This window comes from Centropristis striata, chromosome 6 (genome assembly GCF_030273125.1).
Source record: "Centropristis striata isolate RG_2023a ecotype Rhode Island chromosome 6, C.striata_1.0, whole genome shotgun sequence".
In the NCBI taxonomy this organism is placed as follows: Eukaryota; Metazoa; Chordata; class Actinopteri; order Perciformes; family Serranidae; genus Centropristis; species Centropristis striata.
Window position 1 is genome coordinate 19,765,203 of NC_081522.1, and position 19,421 is coordinate 19,784,623.

The 19,421-nt window shown below is 44.3% G+C and overlaps 1 protein-coding gene across 4 annotated transcripts in view; it reads left to right on the forward strand.

Annotated features, from left to right (window-relative positions):
* dusp8a (dual specificity phosphatase 8a) overlaps positions 1–19,421 on the forward strand; it is a 45,808-nt gene that overhangs the window by 16,940 nt on the left and 9,447 nt on the right. For 2 of the 4 annotated variants that reach the window (XM_059335192.1, XM_059335191.1), the window contains exon 3: positions 1,568–1,706. In XM_059335192.1, the coding sequence (XP_059191175.1) occupies positions 1,568–1,706 (139 nt within the window). Of the gene's footprint in view, positions 1–1,567; positions 1,707–5,404; positions 6,292–17,563; positions 18,281–19,421 lie in introns of those variants that run through there. The other 2 variants (XM_059335193.1, XM_059335195.1) reach the window with 2 other exon arrangements.

Consider the following 19,421-nt stretch of genomic DNA (forward strand, 5'->3'; position numbering starts at 1 on the left):
GTCAGCATACAGAGAGCAAGGAGGGGATGGTGGGCCATGCTTAGAGAAAGTGCAGTTTTGCCTGGAAGCTAGCAGCTATTCAATGACACAAGTATTGTGCACTGTATGTAAAGGTAAACAAAGAAACACAGCGGGTTGTCCTGTCTCATCTTATCCCTCTCCATCTTCTGCTTCTGCCTCACTTTCTTCTTCTTTCCCCTCTTCCTCCTGCATCTTTCCTCACCTCATCTCCATCTCTTCCTGCCCTACTACTCCACTACCCCCACCTTCTTCATCCCTCCCTTCCACTCGTCCTACTTCCTCCTCCCTCTCTCCTCTCCTGTCCAGTGGTCTTTCAATGATGCAGTGATTCATAGCTGCAGTAGGCGCTGCCTGATGGTCATGTGACCAAAGCCTGCCTGACAACATGGGGAACAACACAGCCTGGCTGGTGTGTGCGCAGGCACATGCTCACACTCTCTCATTCAAACACACACACACACACACACACTCTATCACACTGGCGCATGCTCATATCTTCTCACAATCTGATATGAACAACATCACACTGATGCATTGATGGATGCCCACACCCTTCACAGCATAGCCAGCTTTTATGATTTCACTGATATTCCCTCCCATTATGACAAACAGACCTCTCAGCAGTATCTGCACAGTAAATTTTACCGTCACGGCTGCACAGTGCAACACTCAGCAGCACTAATGTATTATTCATAATCCTATGCTTTATCTTCATAACTTACTCCGACATCACCTGTAGTTCATCCTGCTTACTGTTGCAGTCACTGGCACCCATAAAGCCAGTGTTTATTGTCCCAGTGGTGTGTTTGTGCGTTCATTTTCTTTTCCTTATTGCTGCTTCCTGGTGAACATTAGGGCAACTCTCAGTGTCGCACAGTTGCAGGTTTGAACTCTGCCAGCTCCTTGAACCCCAGCATACATTCATTTATTTTTACAGTTGGCCTCATGCAGGAAGGGAAATTGATTTTCTCCTTTTTTGTTTTTCAAATCCACAATTTGATGAGAATTTTTTTTTTTTTTTTTAATGGAAATGGATTTCTGGGATTCACCAGTGTTTGCTTATTCTTGGTCTTCTCGGGTGGTCAAGTGCACTCTTGCCAAGATAACAATAAAACATCTTGTTCAGATAATACAGTGTTATATAAATGTAATATAAATATAAATTCAACACATGCTTTGGGTGGTTAAGAACGTTTGGTACATCTGGAGCTGACGTCTCTTATTTTATCTCAACAGAAAATATGAGAGAACTTTAAGAGAATGTTACTGCATGACGTCCATTGTCCAGTAGCAATGAACTGCTTTGCTCAGCCAAGAAGGAATACTTCTTAGTTCTCTTTTTAAGGATCAGTCAGTCTGATAAAATATGTGTTCAATATACAAACTGACTCGCGTTCTCAGTTACACTGTCCGGTTTAGATTCTTCTAATTCCAGTCATATTAACTATCTCTGTCTTCCTCATTGGCACTGGATGCTCTACATACTTTCCACAATAGCGCTGAAAAATAACTCTCCTCTCTTCCTCGTTGTTTATCCTTTGTGCAGGTGGAGCTTGGCAGGAAGCAGGAAGTGGTGGTTTATGACCAGAGTTCCAAAGAGGCGGGGCATCTGTCCAAAGACGGCTTCGTGCAGATTCTCATGGGGAAGTTGGAGGGCACCTTCCACAAAGTCTCCCTGCTCACTGGTACGGGAGAGTGTGTGGAGCATGAGTGTGTTTGTTTTTATTTTTCATGTAAACAGAAGACATGTTTCTTCATCCAGAATGGACATTTTTCCATTTATAACCCATTCTCTATTGTACAGGCAGGTGTGTCTCTCCTCACCCTGCTGTCTGATTTGTGTGTAGTTGATTGTAATTCCACAGTTTGGTCAGCAGATGTCACTGATGAGCACAACACAAAGTGTTCATCTCCTGACATTATACTGGTTGTTCCTCATTTCTTAACGGGCAGTAATCACAGTTTCACAGGTTCACAGGTATGTATGGAGATAAAAATGAGAGGAGGAAGTATAAAAGCCCCGGATACAAAGCCTCTCTGATGACTCTTTGATGTATAAGCTTCCCCGGAGTCGTTCTCTTACCCAGCATCACTAAAATAAAGCTGAAGCTTAACTTCAATCCACTGGCCTTATTTACCATAGTTATTATCCTGTCATAGTGTCCACTAAGCACACTAAGACTTATAATTGAGCCCCAGCAAGACTGTTAATAGCCTTGTTGAGTTAATAACATCTCGACTGTGGTGGCTGCAGCTTTTTAAGGGACGACATTACGCACACATCCACCAGCAGAGGCTTATGAGTCCGTCCCAAATGTGTCAGTGCAGAATGGGGAGTGTAATCTGCCTCAGTCAGGATTGGAAATGAGACGGCAGAGGCATGCTGCTCGGGCAAATCTCTGCTCTCTTCCCTGCATCCCCACATCCCCCATTCTTCTCCTCCTCTCAGTTATCTTCCTCCACTGAGAGATTAACGCTTTTTCATGAGTCATTCATAGATGTCGAGGATTGCCTCAAAGCACCCGGGCTCCACAATTAGTCACAGGGATGTACTGAGCACATGCTTAGGCGAAGCACACCACATATACCGTGTGCACAGACAACCATATTCGACATCTCTCTCTCTCACAGACACACACGCACACACACACACACACACACAAAGATTGTCTCTAAAAGACAGGATTTTTCTCCTCAGCTTTTTGATCAGACATCATACCCATCTTAATGAAAGACCCCTCGTCAGCGATTCCCTCCTCTTTCTCTTTATCAGTCTCCTCAGCTCACAGCCAGTCAGGAGAAAAAAAAAGAGGAATCACACTTCTTCCATTTCTGTCCCCGCTTTTCTGCTGTTTCCACGACAACAGTGGCAGAGAATATTCCCCAGAAGGACTCAGCCAATGGCATTGGCTGTTGTTTGGGTGGTTGTATTATTGGGGTCAGTGGAGCTAGCAGCCTGTGTCTGTGCATACTTGATGTTTACGTGTGTACGTGTATGTGGGCGGGCAGATGCAGAGGGAGGCATCACATGTACACGTATGCAGGCTTGCATGCATGCATTTGTGCATGATAACGTGATGATGAGTGCTGCAGGATGTGTTTGCGTGTCAGAGTTTTCATGAGAGAGATGGCGTGAGAGACGAGAAGGGGAAATGGTTGCCAGGGAATTTTTAAAGCTTTTGAACAATGCTTCTTAAATCAATTTAATTAACGAGGCATGATGCTAATAAGAAAATATACGGAAAAGACTATTTAAATCATGGCTTTTAGTTCTTTGTGCAGCCTTTGTTTTACAATCAACAAAAGCAAGGAGCCTGTGGTCTAAAAGGGTGTATGTCTTTCTATTTGGGGTACAAAGAATTTGTGAACTCAGCTTTTGATGCAGTGGCACAAAGTGTGAGTGAACAAACTGGACTCTGCACACACCAGCCTCTAGCATGCAGTGATAGTATTGATAGTAGATAGCTGGTATGAAAATAGACCTTTTCTTTGTAAATTGAACAGATTTTTAGTTTAAGACTAATAGTCAAACAAAGACGTCACTGTGCATTCTTGAAAATTTTGACAGGCAGGTTTGACTATTTTCTGACATTTATAGGCTAAAAATAATGGATACATTAATGAAAAATAAAGGTTATTATTTTTTGAAGCTCTTCTTTTTTTTCTTCCCATTCCTGGCCTTTGATTGGCTCTCACATTCTTTCAGACTGAAGTTACTATAAAATTGCAAACAGTAATCCTGTTCTCTCTCTTCCCTCCATTCCCGGCCCTCTTTCTCCCCCACCTCCCTTTCCTTCACTTCTCCCCTGCCCCTCTACTGAACCTCAGATTTATGATGCTAATAATTCCTGTGATGACTTCATATCTGACTGACTTATTTTCCGCCTTGCGTATGCGGACCACACAGGCACACGTACAGTACACACCGTAACATTGCTGCAAATCAAGTGAGTGTTAATGTGGGTGGGAGGGGATAGGAATGAGGGTCAGATAGAGAGATGAAAAGAAAAAAGAATCCATAAATGGGATGGACAGGGTGAATAAAAGAATAATTACTTCGCTTGCTGTCTGGGGGGAGGAGGATTTTCTGCCTTAACTGTTACTTATGCTGAAGCTTGCCAAAGGGAGATTAGGCCACAATCTTGCAGAAACATTAATTTCTGTTTTTCATATTGTAAAGCTAAATTTTAATGACTTAAGCTTTCCATAAAGCAGAATTTGCTGCAGAAAATATGGGAGATTGGCAGATAATCTGCTTGAATGGCATGTTACACAACCTTAATGCATGTAGTGGGAACGTATTGATCCAAAAACAATCGGTGACACCTCTTAGGTTTCACTCATTCACTAAATAATCAATAACACAGGCTCAGAAATCTCACCGCTTGTGGATGATGTCATGGAGCAAGCCATGTCCCAATAGGGCCATTGTTTTTGTGAATGAGACAAGTGAAATGGTTAGCAAATTATCCTCCCCCTGTGTTTAGTTTGATATATATATTCACACAGGATGTGGCAACGTGGTAGCTGGAAAAAATGTATGTGTGCACATCCACATGAATGCATGTGTTTGTATGCTGGTGTACGAGCACATTATTACTTCATCGACTGTGTGAAAGTGTTTGTGAGAAACATATCTCTCAGAGAACGGCAGTATTTTTACCACAGCAATGATCTCACCCAGTTGGAGCTCAGGCTGATGTGTCTTGCCTTTTTCAGAGTTCTGACTTTGTGTATGTGTCTGTGTGTATTTGTGTGTGTGTGTGTTTTGTGTAGAGGAGGAGAACATCGCTTGGTTGGAGCCAGCTGCCTCCCCAGTGGGTCTAAAGTTTGCGTGTTTCCCACCAATCTGCAGCACACAGCCAAACCAAAGACAACAGTGCCTGCTAGTGTGTAGCTAGGTGGTGTGTCAGCTGATGCCAACTGCGTAGCTGTGTCATGCGTCACACTGGCTCTGATGTAGGCCTGCCAGGGTGAAATGTTTTGATGTTTGGCATCTGAACCTCATGTTCCAGTTTTAGCAGAAGATGCTGTAGAGACAGAATACAAAGAGTGTTAAAAAGGCACAAGAGAGAGAGAGAAAGGAAGTGTTGAATATGCACCCATGTTCTGCAGATGAAAAGAGAGCTGGATAATGGTTTCAAGAGAATGGGAGGTGGTGATAAAAATGACAATTTGTTTTATTCATAGCACATGTTTTGCTGAAATACTGAAACTGGCTAGTGGAAATGAGTACAACAGCAAAACGAAGAAGAAAAGCAAAAAAAAAAAAGAGATTATAGCAGGGGCTGACAGGAAGTAGAGAGCTTCATGGAAGAGGAAATGAAGGTGTAGAGATGGCTGCAGGTTAAAAGGTATGTATATCATCAATCTAGTGTGTGTGCGTGTGCATGTGTGTGTGTGTAGTTTGCAGATGTGCAAGACTGCTCCTAATCTTCCCTAGCGCCATCTGCCAGTGTTTTTCGCAGGATTACTAAATCGTCACACGACTGGGTCAAAGAGAGAGAGTGAAAGGAGAGAAAAGGGCTGCACAAGAAAAGGAGAGAGAGATGAGGCATGACAAGCCTGTGCAGATGTGTCGAGATTCTCTGCACCGAGGGGACTCGCAAGGCCAAATGAAACGGACCGCAACCTTGATTAAAATTACAGATTGATGGGATGATTTCCTGCTTTTTCCTGCTCGTTTATTTTTTTCATACTTATATACTAAATGTATAGTTCTCAACGAGATTAATTGATAATGAATATGATTCTTAGTTTCACAGCCAGCTGCTCACCAGTAAAGGTGATATGTCCACTAGATAAAATCCAAACAGACAGGTATGTAGATGTGACCTCTCACCTCCACCAGTCGTGTATCTAAACAGGCTTGGTGACATTTGAGCTGTGTCACATTCCATACTGCCTACCAACAAAGTCCAACCAGGTTTTGAATGTGTAGTGCTTTTACTCCGACTTGGGAAAAGTGTAGATTCGATTTTTGTTATCTGAACAGTGATGACACAGGAAACAAAAATAAAGTATCAAATCTGTAAGTTTGATTTGCAGTATTTTTTTTACAATTTGATTGATAAACCATTCTGGTATAACTAAAAAGCAGTACACTAAGATGATTTATATATGGGACGTACTGTATAATTAGCATGTTGTATGTAACTGGGACGCAGTTTTTGTTTTTAAAGGTTAGCATGCTGACTCCCACGCTGTCAGCCTGCCAGCTCAATGCAAAAGCACACAGGACGAGACACGGCGATGACATGCTGATGAGAGGTATTAGGAGATGAAAGGTGCCTCTCTCTCATTTTCTTTCGCTCGCTCTCTCTTTCTCTCAGAAACACACACAGGAGCTGCTGTGTACCCTGGGGCTTTGATGAGATCAGGTTAGGGTGTGACTGCACCGACAGAGGTACAAAGGTCAACTCAGTTATGTGTCATTCTTCTGTGCTGTTATACAACTGCAGGGCGGCGGCCCCTCTGTGTGTGTGTGTGTGTGTGTGTGTGTGTGTGTGTGTGTGTGTGTGTCTGTGTGTGTGTGTGCGTGTGTGTGTGTGTGTGTGCGTGTGCGTGCGTGTGTGTGCATCAGAGAGAAGCTGAAGAAGTGAGGTAATCGTGGGAGGCCAAATCTCACAATGCAAGCGTTCACAGAGACATTCCAATGAGCTACATAAGGAGGTCTGTTTGTGTCAGTGTGTATGTGTTTTTGTGTGTCTGTGCGCATGTCTGCATGAATATGTGCATATGAAGTAGTGCATGCACGCGCATGAGGCAATGTTTGAGAGTGCATGTGTGAGAAAAAGAAAAAGACAAAACAGAAGGAGGAGAGCCGTTGAGGAGATGAGGTAATACTCCTCATTTCATCCTGAATGTGTGTGTGTGTCTTCGTGTAGGTCTAGTGTGTGTGTGTGTGTGTGTGTGTGTGTGTGTGTGTGAGTGGGTGCAAGTGTTCAATTGGCTACATTTATGTGCACTCGTGTGTGTGCATGTGTTGTCATTCAGAGTGTGTGTGGTCGGAGAGCTCATTCAGTGAGACAGGCCGTCATGCTGACCTGTGCTGTGTTCGTCAGCCTCTGCAGAAAGTCTCGCTTTATGGTTTCTTCTCCTCCCTCTGGAGCCAAGCAGAAAGTCACACACACATGCACATACGTACATGCACGCACACCTGCAGAATTATAAGTGCAAGTGTGTGCGGGATGCCCCCTAAAATCACATATTTTATGTGATGAGAAATTGCCAAATTCTTTAACGTTCTTACAGAAAGTGCATCCTCTCTAGTTGCTGCCATCAGCGCCACCTCAAGTCCTTTTATGGCTAGACAGGCACATAAATTGTCGTTGGTACCTGTGTGATGGAGATCAGGTTGAGATGATCAATGAGTGACGGTTATTTCCCACTCTGAGCCTCTGGGTGTGTTGTGATTGGCCACAGTGCAGGTCAGAAAGGTTGCACATTAATTGTGTATGTGCCTGAGGTCCATGTTCATGCTCTGGCCACCTTCTTCATCATCCCCCTCCTTAACCTCCCAACCTGCCCTCTCTGCACCTCCTTGCTCCTTTCTTCCCCCCTCTGCCTCCCCCTCCATCTGACCCCTCTCCATTACGCCGTGGGGAGCTCCAGCAGATCAATGATTTCATTGAGAAGGAGCCAGCGGTGCCATTAGGAGGTGAGCTCACCTTCCCTGGGGAGATCTGACGCATTATTCTCAATGACCTCGCCTTCCTCTTCATCCCTCCTTCAGCCCCTTTACCTTCCCCCCTGTTTCTTCCTCTCTTTCCACTCCTCCTCCTCCTCCCTCTCTCCTCTCTTCTGTTTCACGGTGCTGAGAACAGAGCTCTATTTTTAGTTCCAGACTCCTGCGGTCGTCACATCTGGCGCCAGTGGCCTCGGTGCTCTCACCCTGGCCTGTAGATACACAAACACACAAGGACACACACACACACCAGCCCCGCCCCAGCCAGCACCAAGAGAGCACAAAGGTCAAAGTAAATGGCCTACAAAAATATCTATGACATCACCTCACTGCTCTGTGGAGTGTTACAGACTTTGAGAAGGTACGGTGAGAAGCACGGTAGCACAATGCTCTGTGTTCTGCAAACAGTCACTCCGCAGGTATGTAATTACCTGCTTTTTTAGGCTCACACCTTGACGAGGGATTGTGCAAATGCTTCATACGCACACACTCCTGCAAGCGAGCAAATGCATGCACATATGGACAGACTCACACACATATAATATGGTAACAGGGCCCAGAGGAGGCCTGAACCGAGTTGAGTTTTATGTAACAATGTTCTGTTTCTGCCAGTGTTCTCACCCCCTCCCTCGTCTGTCTCATTGGCCTCACATGATGAGCTTGATGTCATTTTCCCCTTCTTTCCCTCAAAACCGGAGAACAAAAACAGGCCAGCGTGTGTGTGTGTGTGTGTGTGTGTGTGTGTGTGTGTGTGTGTGTCTGTGTGTGTGTGTCTGTGTGTGTGTATCTGCATGCACAGTGAGATGTGTGTGTGTTTATGCCTCTGTGTGTGTGTGTGTGTGTGTGTGTGTTTATGTGAGCCGTTGCCAAATGTTTCCACCATGACGTGATCTCGCTGCTCTGCTTGCCTCCTGCTCCTCTTCCCCTTTTCCTCCATCACTCAGAGTCCCTCGCTGGCTCGGAGGGGCCACACACACACACACACACACACACACACAAAGACGATGCACACACAAGGGAAACACAATCATACATATACACTTTAGCATGCAAAGAAAAAGAAAGACATTTTTTCCCAGATGCACGCATAGGAGATATGCATGAATGCCAAGCAGTGCGGATAAAGATTCGAGCTGAAGACGTCGGTGCACACACACACACACACACACACACAACATTTAAGCTTAGATGTTTTCCTAAAAGCCAAGTGACTAACATTTCTTTGCATCTCTTACAGTATTATATGCATCCCAAATGAAAAACATGTACTATTAGGTCCTCAAACAAAAAATTTAGCCATTATTAAAATTACAGACTTATAAAGAGAATGAAAATACTTGTAAAGAGAATGAAAATAAGACATGCATACTAACCTTTGCTTTCTTTTCTTACAATTTGTTTATTTTCCTACAAAGCAAAGCTTGTGGAAGCTCCTGTGGGACAGAGATTGTACCACAGTGCCCTAAATACTTCTACCATACTTGTTTAAGCTGCTTTGTATATACAGTCCATTCACAGTGCATACCGTCTGGCTGCATTTGAAATCTATCTAGAAGCCTTTCAAACGTCCCAACCCGCCCCCTGTCGTGCATTCATCCAGCATGGAATAAAAATAGTTTGTTTAAACTGTTACCTAGGCAGTGTCAACACATCAGGTCAACAGGAGCTGAAGTTGAACAGCGTGCTAACCCAAGCCGCTTTCTCCGTGCTACGCCCCCATCAGCACCTCATAACTCGAACCCCACCATGAATTTAGGCCAAGTGCTGTGTAGTTCGGTTGCTGTGCCATCAGTTTACCACTGCAGCATTTATCCTGATGACTCTGACACACATGTGGAGTGGAAATTTCCAAGGGAAGAAGAGACGGGAAAGGAGTAGCTAAAAATTTTGCTAGTTTATCCTACTCAGAGGCTGGCCTGCATCCACCAGATTCCATTCATGCTCGGACTGCCCACTGCCGCTCCTGTCATAGCGTCATTCCCTGGAACAATGGTGGATTCCTGTTTATCACCATGCCGTCTTGATGCTTTGAAGCTGTTATCTCTGGCATACCGCAGCGCTGCTTCCTTATTTATCAAATTGGTTGCCATGTTTTTTTTCAGCTGTTTTAATCAGATTTAGACTGCACCTTCGCCATGTGGATGAAGTTTTATTCCTTGGCAGCCTTCTGAAGTGTGTTACAGTATGAGACAATCTATTTTAATGTGCAGTTTGCTAATAATTTTCCAAAAAAAGACAGGGGGATTTTCACTGTTGCCTGTTGCAGAGCAGAGAGTTCAAATCCTAGGCGGTTTAACACTTTTCCTGGTATGTACATAGACTTGTAACAGAGGTCTTATTACGGTAAATTCATGCTGACCACACACAAACTTTTGGGCTGAACCTCTGGGGCTGCTGCTGCTTCCTGATAAAGGCGGGAGATTTTTCCATTGCTACAGCAACAGGCTAATTTTAGAATTCCATGCAAGCCTACAGCCCCAGATTGAGGAATGCAGCAGTTTGTGATCATTCCATGTCCTCCTGATATCCCCCACCCCCACCCGGCACACACATAAACACAAACAGAGTCACATGCAAACACATACACACACATGAAGAGATGAAGGCAGCCCACAGAGAGGCCACTTCTCTTTCTGTTGTGTAACTATTTCCTGTTTCTGATAAAGTGACATCAGGGCTCCCTGAGGTGAAAGAGGGAGACGCCTTGGGAAACTCAGCATGTATGTATACTAATGTGTTTGTGTATCTGTGCTTTAACAGTGTCTTTTGATTAAGGAAAAACAGAGTCCCAGCTTCCACTTTAAAAATAATTTTAAAGGCACCATCAAGGCGTTGTCAGGGCGCACACAGAAAAAGCTTGCCCAGTTCCTCTCACGGCATCGCGTCATTCCTTCTCTATTGTTCTTCTATAGCTGGTGGAGTGATGTCACTGCAACATTGTGGATGTGACACAATCACACACATAGTCTCCAGGGCCTGTAATGGCAGGAAAAGCCAACCCTGACCGCGGGTGTTGCGATAGCCGCTGTCACCATGTCCTGTACGCCCAAATGCAGTCTCCAGGGTGTGATGCCTTACTTCAGCTGCATGTCTGTGGGTGAGAGGGTACTTCTGAATGACTAAAAGTTCAGTAATGTGTTCCCCTTTCTCTTTGCACCACTTTATGTTCCATAAGCTTGAGTTAATTTCTTTCAGTTTTATCTCACTGGAACATCAGGAGAAATATTTAATTTCCATTTGTGTTTGGAAAGGAATAATTTGAAAATTATTTTTTCCTCAAGCAAGCAAGTTTTTAAGGTCAGCGGAAAAACTGGGACTCACATTTTTTCTGCATTTCACGCCTCTCATCGCATGAGTCATGCAGCATGTGCTGAGATGTGTATGAGATAATTGGAGTTGTTGTGTAAAAGAGTATTGGGGGGGGGGGACTGATCATACCTGGCACAGACAGAGAAACACCCTGGTACAGTCTGAGGCTGTGAGCTAATTATGAGACAGGTAGACAAGATACTGGTAGACACTGAGTAGTGTGCGTGTGTGTGTGTGTGTGTGTGTGTGTGTGTGTTGCCAACAGAGGACCAGATGGCTTGGCTCCTAGGACAGTGTGTCTGTCAGCTTACCTGCTGCGCTGATAGGAGCTAACTAACACTGAACTCATCTGAGACCTGCCTGTCAGTCTGCATGTAGCAGCAGTACAAACTCATTAAAAACAAACTGATCGGCTGTCAGCTCCTCTCTGTCGGAGAGGCTCAGTTATTACCCTGTGACCACGTGTGCGTGTGTGTGTCAGACATGCGAGAGACAGTAAGAGAGAGAGCTGAGGTGTGTTTTCAGTGTGTTATTGCCTTCAAGAGCTGCAAGGAAACCCTGTGCATCCCGGCTCATGCCATTAGCATTTAGAATGAAATAACCATCCGTTATGCTCAAATGAACCTGTGTAGACAAACTCACCTCTGGGGAAATTAAACGAAAGCAGGGCGAACACACACACACACACACACACACACACACACACACACACACACACATCATCTTCATCTTTTCATTCCTGCAGACTGATGTGCTTTCTCATATTTACCCTTTATTCTCACACTCACACACATGCATTACTCATCTATGCACCACTTTAGAAAACAGCTGTGAACCTTCTCACTCTCAGGCTAAATTTAACATTCACTTTATGCACTCACATTTTTACACAAAGTGAATGCACAGGGCTTTATATACATGCAAACATACTGTAAGCACATGCCTGCGGTGGCCAGCAGCATTTCAAATTGAGCCTTAACAGCCCCCCTTTTTCCCCACGCACACACACCGCTGAGCATCTCCAACTGGGATTTTTAAGTAGTTCATCTGGTTTATGAGGGCCCGTCTGGTCCTGAAAGCCCCCCTTGGTGTGTTTGATAGCTTACCCTCTTCTCTTTCTTTGTGTGTGTATGTCTTTGTATATGTATTTCAGTGTGTATAGTACCCGTGTGCTTAAACTAATTTCTTGCCAGTGCGATAGATTTACTGCTGCAGTAGCTCCGGGTGCTGAGCTCCTAGGGGGTTAAGTTGTTTGGAGGGCAGGGGGTCTTCTGCATGACTGATGCGTGCTGGCCTCCCCCCAGGCTACACAGATAAAGATGAAACTACGGCATGCATGAGCACACACACATGACCGAGTAGTGCTGTCTTGATCGCATACACTCCGCATCCCGCCTTTGCTTTATGTCTAAGAGGCACTTATCTCCCTCTCATCTTTGCCTCCTCGACCTTTCTTCATGACATCATCAGCTCCCTTTATCTGTCTGAAAACAGAAGCATGGGAGTTCACATACACACATATACATACAATTATCAAATGCTTGATATCGTTCACTTTTTTAAAAAAAATCTGTATAGTACAAAGCCAAAAAAATATGTCTTTCAGTTTATGTCGCATTTCCACTGCATTGTACGGCACCACTCTATTGAACTTAAGTCGATATTTTTTTTGTTTTCTATAAGCAGTCGTTGAGTCCACCATGCTGTGGAAATTATACGTTAGTTTGGGTAATATACATGTAATTTAGCTGAGAGGGTTTCCTCATTTGTCTAAATAATTGTTTTTTCTTAAGTTTGAAAAGTTTCCCAATTTAGACCAGATTAGTCTAATCTAATTGATGAATAAATTAACCAGCCTTAAAATCAGTCAAGGCTTTCAACTGCACTTTTTGACACACACACACACACACACACACACACACACACACACACACCATTACCCATCGCTCCGATAATGTGCCCCTGCAACATGACTACATCATTTCAGCTACCATCTCCCTATGGATTTAAACACCCCCCAATTACTTCCAGCACCCCCAGCTACCTAAGCTCACCCCCCTCTGCTCCAGCACCTCCTCCACCCTCAATTGCTCCATCCCTCTATCCATCCTCCCCTGGTGACTACCTCACCCCCCAGGCATGGCAGCTGTGTCCTCCTGTAGGCATTACATCACTGCAAGAGCAGCCTTGTTACTGATCCCCTGACAACCAGCACTATCAACACACACACCAATACACATACACACACACACACACACACACACACACACACACGTACATACACGCACGCGCACCCACACATATACATACTTATGCATGCACACACACACACACTCTTGTGCACATATGTTTGTGTTTACGCATATTGGAGCAAATAACTGTCTCCCCTGTCCCGTCTAACCCTTGCAGCAATGTCCTCTCTTGTCTTCCTCTCACCTTGCTCCGTTCATCCTCTTCGCACATGGTCGCAACACATGGTTGCACACACACACACTCACACACACACACAAAGATGAACCCACACACACATTAACTCATCACCCTAACCTGCCCTATCCGGAGGATGACGTCTCTCTTTCCCATGATATCCTGACAGATGATCTGTGGTGTCAGATGACGCTCCTGTCGCTGCCTGTCTCACTGGGAAGGGACGGGGGCACGGCCGCTAACAAAAATATACTAAATAGATAATATTTGATTTACTTTATGATGTTAATACAAACTTACATAATATGTTTTTGCACAGAATATAAATCTAGATAGGCTGTTTAGGAATTATTGTTGCATTGGTCATTTTAGACTGATAATTGGTGAATATTAGGCCAAGTTTCCTGAAAGATGTGGATCAGAACCAAAACAAATAAATCAGTAGCTTAATTTGTTATTCAAAGGGCAGTAAGTTTCACAGTGTGCAGCAGTGAGAGAAACACACGATACAAACATGAAGAATGTGCAACAATAAGTTAAAGTATGGATTTATGAACATATATTTCATTAGACTGTTGGGAATAAGCCTGGCATTAGCCCGGTATTTCAGCCGGAATTTTCCCTCTTTGCGATCTATTTTGCAGGGGCACCATCACAGCATTCAGGGCTTATTACCACCCAAAATAATTGTGATTGGTTGAAAAAAGCATTTTTTTTTCTTTTTCCAGAATGATATGAGCATTCAGTCCTGTCTCCAACACTGTGGAGATAGGCCTGCCTATGCCAGACTAATATTTAACAGGAAATAAAGGGTTGTGGGCCCTCAGGAAGCGCAATGGGAATTCCTCTTCCAGAGCAGAAAAAATAAGCAATATGGAGAAATGGAAAAGAAAAATTTTGTAAACACAACATTTAAAGAAGGTCCCTCCTCCCTGGTTGAATGATGCCAGAAATTCACCCCCCTCAACCTCCCCTTCTCTGCTCGCCCGCAAAGTGAAAGCCAACCCCAGATTCACTCATTCCAAACGAGCTTTGTACACTTGGCATTCCACCTCACTACATTTGTGTTTTTTCTGAGATGTGTCACCCATTTTTGTAGCTTCCTCGTGGACGCATGCTTACAATCCAGCACCTGGTCACTACTATCATCAAGTCTATCCCTCACACCCTGTGCACATTGTCTGGCAACTTCACAACCACTGCCAAAAGGCTGACGCCCAATAACGTCTCAAACACCGCAATAAGAAGAAAAAAAAAAGAGGAAATACCGGGAGAGGGCAGGGTCTCTGCAGATATGGACACCACCACACACATGTAGTGGTTTATAAGCAATAATTGAGAGGGATTACTAGAGGGAAAATCCTACTCATTCTGCCTTTAAGTTCATAATGTCAAAAAACTACAATACTGAGTAAATGTTAACTGAGTTAAAGAATTGCAGACATGTTTAATACATGATATATTTTCATTCAGGATACCTGCGACACAACTTCATAAAACTATATTTAAAAAAACATGTTTTTCCTGGTTTTATCCACAGTAGTCAGGAGCAGAAAATATCTTTCATATTGAAATCTAATATCTAACATCTAACACCTAGTGCTTGTATATGAGCAACATTTGTTCTCCATTACTGTTTGCACTATTTACAACACATGTGCCTTTCAGTGCAGACAGGCTGTTCCATGTTGTTTTGGTCTCCAAGGCCCCTTTGGCCTTTACACACCTTCTCTCTTTCTGTCTTTCTTTGCTATCTCATACTCATCTCCACTTCTCTCCCTGTCTGTTTTGGCTGGTCTCTGTGTAAACTGTGCGTTGTCCCAGTAACAAGCCCTCTACCATAAAAGCATGCTCCAAATCTAAAAGATGTCAGCAGAGGGGGGTGTCCGGAGTGACCGTCCTACCTATTTCTGTCGCAGCAGGGCACACATGTGCAGTCAATAAAAAAGGCCTGGCTGTCATTTATAGCGTCTTGGCTGTAATCCTCTAATTAACACGCCTACTATTCTGAGCCTTGTTACCCTGCTGAGGACTAAAGGGGGAGAGGGGTGTAAAGAGAGTGAGGCCATGGTGTTTGCTTTAGGAACTCAAAGGAGTTTGACCATTAAAACCCTTGAGGCCACTTTGTTTTGTTGCTGTTGGCTTCCACTGCTGCAGGTTTGCAGGTGTTAGGAAGTCGTGTGTTTCAGGACAGGCTTTATGGCTTCAAGCCACACAAACAGAAAAACCAAACTAAGGTGTGGATTCAAACCGGGGTGATGCTCAGTGTGTTTGAAGTGCAGCGACCCTTGTTGACAACTGTGGAGTGCCACACCTGCTCCAACCGTCTGCGAACGAGGAACAAAGTGTGTGTGTGCACATATGCGTAATCCCTTGTGTTTGTTCTCGTTTCGACATCCTCCCAAAACCAATGTCTGCATTTTTCACAAAGCTCATCATCACCAAGTGACCTATTTCCTCTCCCGCTCCCTCTCTCAGTGACCCGCAGTTGAACAGAGGGTGACGTAAGGCTGTTCTCACCCGTGTGTGATCATTCAGGGGTCTACAGTGATGGGATGAGGTCAGTCAGTGAGCATGCAGCTGGCCCCCTAACTAGACATCTTGTATAAGCTTATTTGCCCTTTTTTCTGGAGCATGGCTCACTGTGGCAATGACTTAATGTGCTTGAAGCCCATCTGACCTGGTTTGAATGTAGTCAGTGTACCATGATGCCTCAGCCTGAGACTGAACAGACAGTCAGACAGGACATTTGACTGGCCCACACGTGGCAGGTGCTCTCTTAAAGAATCTGTGCTATTTATTACCAGCAAAAAGTTGGACGACCTTAAATGGCTAGAAAGAACCGTCATGTTAAATTGATTAGTTACAAGCCTATTCTGTGTCTCAATTCAGACAAAGAAACACATGTATAACTTTAATTTGCATAGTTTGGTGTTCACCATTTCTTTTGCCACTGCCTCAATTCCTTTGCCGGCCATTTTCATAGTAATAGTAGAAGCACTTTATTAAAATGTTTGGGCTTTACAATGTATTTAAATGGCTGTTTTTGCATAATACGTGGTTAACTTTCAGTTAACATTCAGTCTCCTCCAACGTTTATATGCCACTTGGTTTCCATCGCTGGACTTGTGGCCTACATGTTTGTCATTCCATAGTAAAGTACCAGAAGTCTGTGGCCTGTCAAATGGGATGATGGCTGCCGACCACAAGCTTGTTTGGTCTTCTCATCACCTCTAGTCTTCCCTTCTTCTTTTGTCTACTTTAATTTCTTCTCCTCTCTAATCTACGGCTTCACTTTCTTTCGCTCTCCTCTCCTCTCATCCATCCTCAAACATGAGAACACAGTGTCCAAAAGCAGGCGCGTTAGACATGAACCAGCGCAGGAAACATAGTGAAGTCACACACATTCCCTCACCTTCAGAGACAAATCAGCTTTCAACACACTGACAGTCTTAATCCCCCTCTGCAGTAAGTGCAATGTGCTTCAAAGAGTACAGTACATTTAAGGAAGCACCCTCATGTGGGTACTCTGCTACTGCTTGATGTTATACTGTAAATCTCAGTGCAGTGTCTTGTTTAGTATTGAATATTAAAATTATATGGGACATTTGATGAACATAAATCTGCATCTAATGTATTGCTTTAAAAGTTCACATACCCTCAGCAAAATCCTCCTAAGAAGCATATTATCATACACATCAACACAGGCATTTTCCTTTCTTCCCTTTAGTCAACATCACAGACACCATTCAGTGTTGTAGCAGTGCGTATTTTACTGCTAAGCAGCCTTATAGCTGTGTCTTAGCCTCCATCCTGCTCCAGAGCTAGGCCCCTGAGGTGGCCGCATATTTGTTGTGTGAGTAAGGAATGTGGTTACATGCCTTAGACATTAGCTATGACGGAGCGCTGGCTCCACAAGAGAGGGAGGGTGCAAGGGAGGTAGCAGAGGAGGAGGAGAAGGGAGGGAGGGTAGAGTCTGAGCTCACGGCAAGTGAGCTCATTCACCCCCAGAGCTCGAGGAGAGAGTGCAGCTCCGTCATCCTCTTTGCAGAGAGAGAAAGAGAGAGAGAGAGAGAGAGAGAGAGAGAGGAGGGAGGGAGAGGGAGGAGTGTAAGCCAGCGACTGAGCGAATGAGAGACAGGGAGAGTGGAGCAACACAACAATAGTGGGCTGCTCTTCTGGCTGTGGACTCACAGAGGCAGAGAGACGCTCAGAGAGACACACATACGCTGTGTAAACCAGCTGCAGGCTCGTTACAGCTGGCTTATACATACAGGCATTACAGACTACTCACTTTTGTCTTTCCTCTCACTCTCTGTGTGGCGACCATTTTTCACAAAACCACAGAATTACTGAAATTGACGCAGGAGCATTTCAGGAATTTTTGTGGTCATTGCATTGGATTTTGGCCATAAGTGGACTTGACGAGCGAGTCCACAGACATTTTGGACTAGTTTTTCCTATACTGTTGTCTGAGGGTCACCGCCTGGACACTGGGACAGCTGACTTGACCAGAGTGCACTTGAGCACCAGCAGGAGTTTTGTGTGTACTTGGGATTGTTACAATCAGACTGTGGGCTCACCTCAGTGCTAAGGAGAACACTTCTGTTTGTTTGTTCAGACATTTTTTTGCGTGGCGAGGGCTCTATATATCCCTGAAGGAGGGGGAACCAGAACATTTCCATTTGTGTGTGTGTGCGTGGAGTTTGTTCTGGGGGATGCCTCTGGATGTGGTGATTGCCCCACCGGAGGACTGTTTTTGGCCAGACCTGCACGACACAGACATGAGGCTGAAGATCAGGGTCCGCCGGATGAAGGAGGGGAGAGAGCTACGAGGTGTGTATCCACCTGGACTCAGAGCAGAAGCAAGTGATGTGTGTGTGGGGTGTGCGTGGAAGTTAATGGTATGAGAATATCCATTTCTGTGCAAGTAATATGTTGAAGATGTAGGCCTTTGTGTACAGAGGTTACAGAGCTGTCATACATTGAGAAAATGCAAAGAACTAGGAGTATGATTTAATGTAATACAAAGACAGAAGTTGTTAGGGTTTAGCTGTAAAATGCACCACTGTTGAAGGTGTGTATGAGAGGAAAGCCCCTGATAACAGTTTGTGCACTGCAGATGAGTACAAAGGCACAGCAGGCTCTCAGGTATTGAGGTATTCCAGTCCAGGCGTGCTGCAAATGAAAGATAGATGTGAATCGAATTTTAAAGACGTGTCTGGAATCAATAGTGAGATTTACTGCTACAGGCTAAAAGAATACATCACCAAACTGCTAATTGTTTTCCCACCTTTTTGTTTGCGCAGTTAATGTGTTTTTAGAAAGAGAAAAGGAAGAAGGAGGATTAAGGGGATGACATTATGAAGGCGAGAAGCGATAAAGAGGAAGGAGAGGAGAGAAAAGGACTGTGGGCGGGGGTTAAAGAATGAGAGCCATGACCCGCGGTATGACATAGTGCTCATGCTCTCTCAGCCTGTGGTCATTGAGATGTAAAACTATCACAAAGGCTCTTTCTCTTTCCCTTTCTTCTCCTCTGCTCTTGGCTTTTCTCTCACTCCTGCTCACTCTCTCTCTGCAGAATGGTGTCTTGTGGAGATTATGTTATCAATATGTGTGCAGTGTGCACTGCAGGTGTTTAACATAACACCTTTCACACAGAGCGATGAGGCAATGCAGGGCTGCTGGGGCTGTGGAAAAAAATCCTTTTTATATACCAACACACTTACATGCATAGTGCACAAAATATGTATCCATTCATTAAAATGCTGACGTTATGAGTGAATCCTTTGGGTCATAAATGGAGGAGAATATGGGTATAAAGTTTGCATGCAAATGTAGACACTATATGCATATCAGAAAGCTGGTTCAAAGCAGTTAGCAGAGCAGCCCTTCACACCTGCCCGAATTCACACTGTTAGCTGTGTGTTTCTTTGTGTGCACATGTGCAGTCCATCTCAGCAAGGTTTTGCAGCTC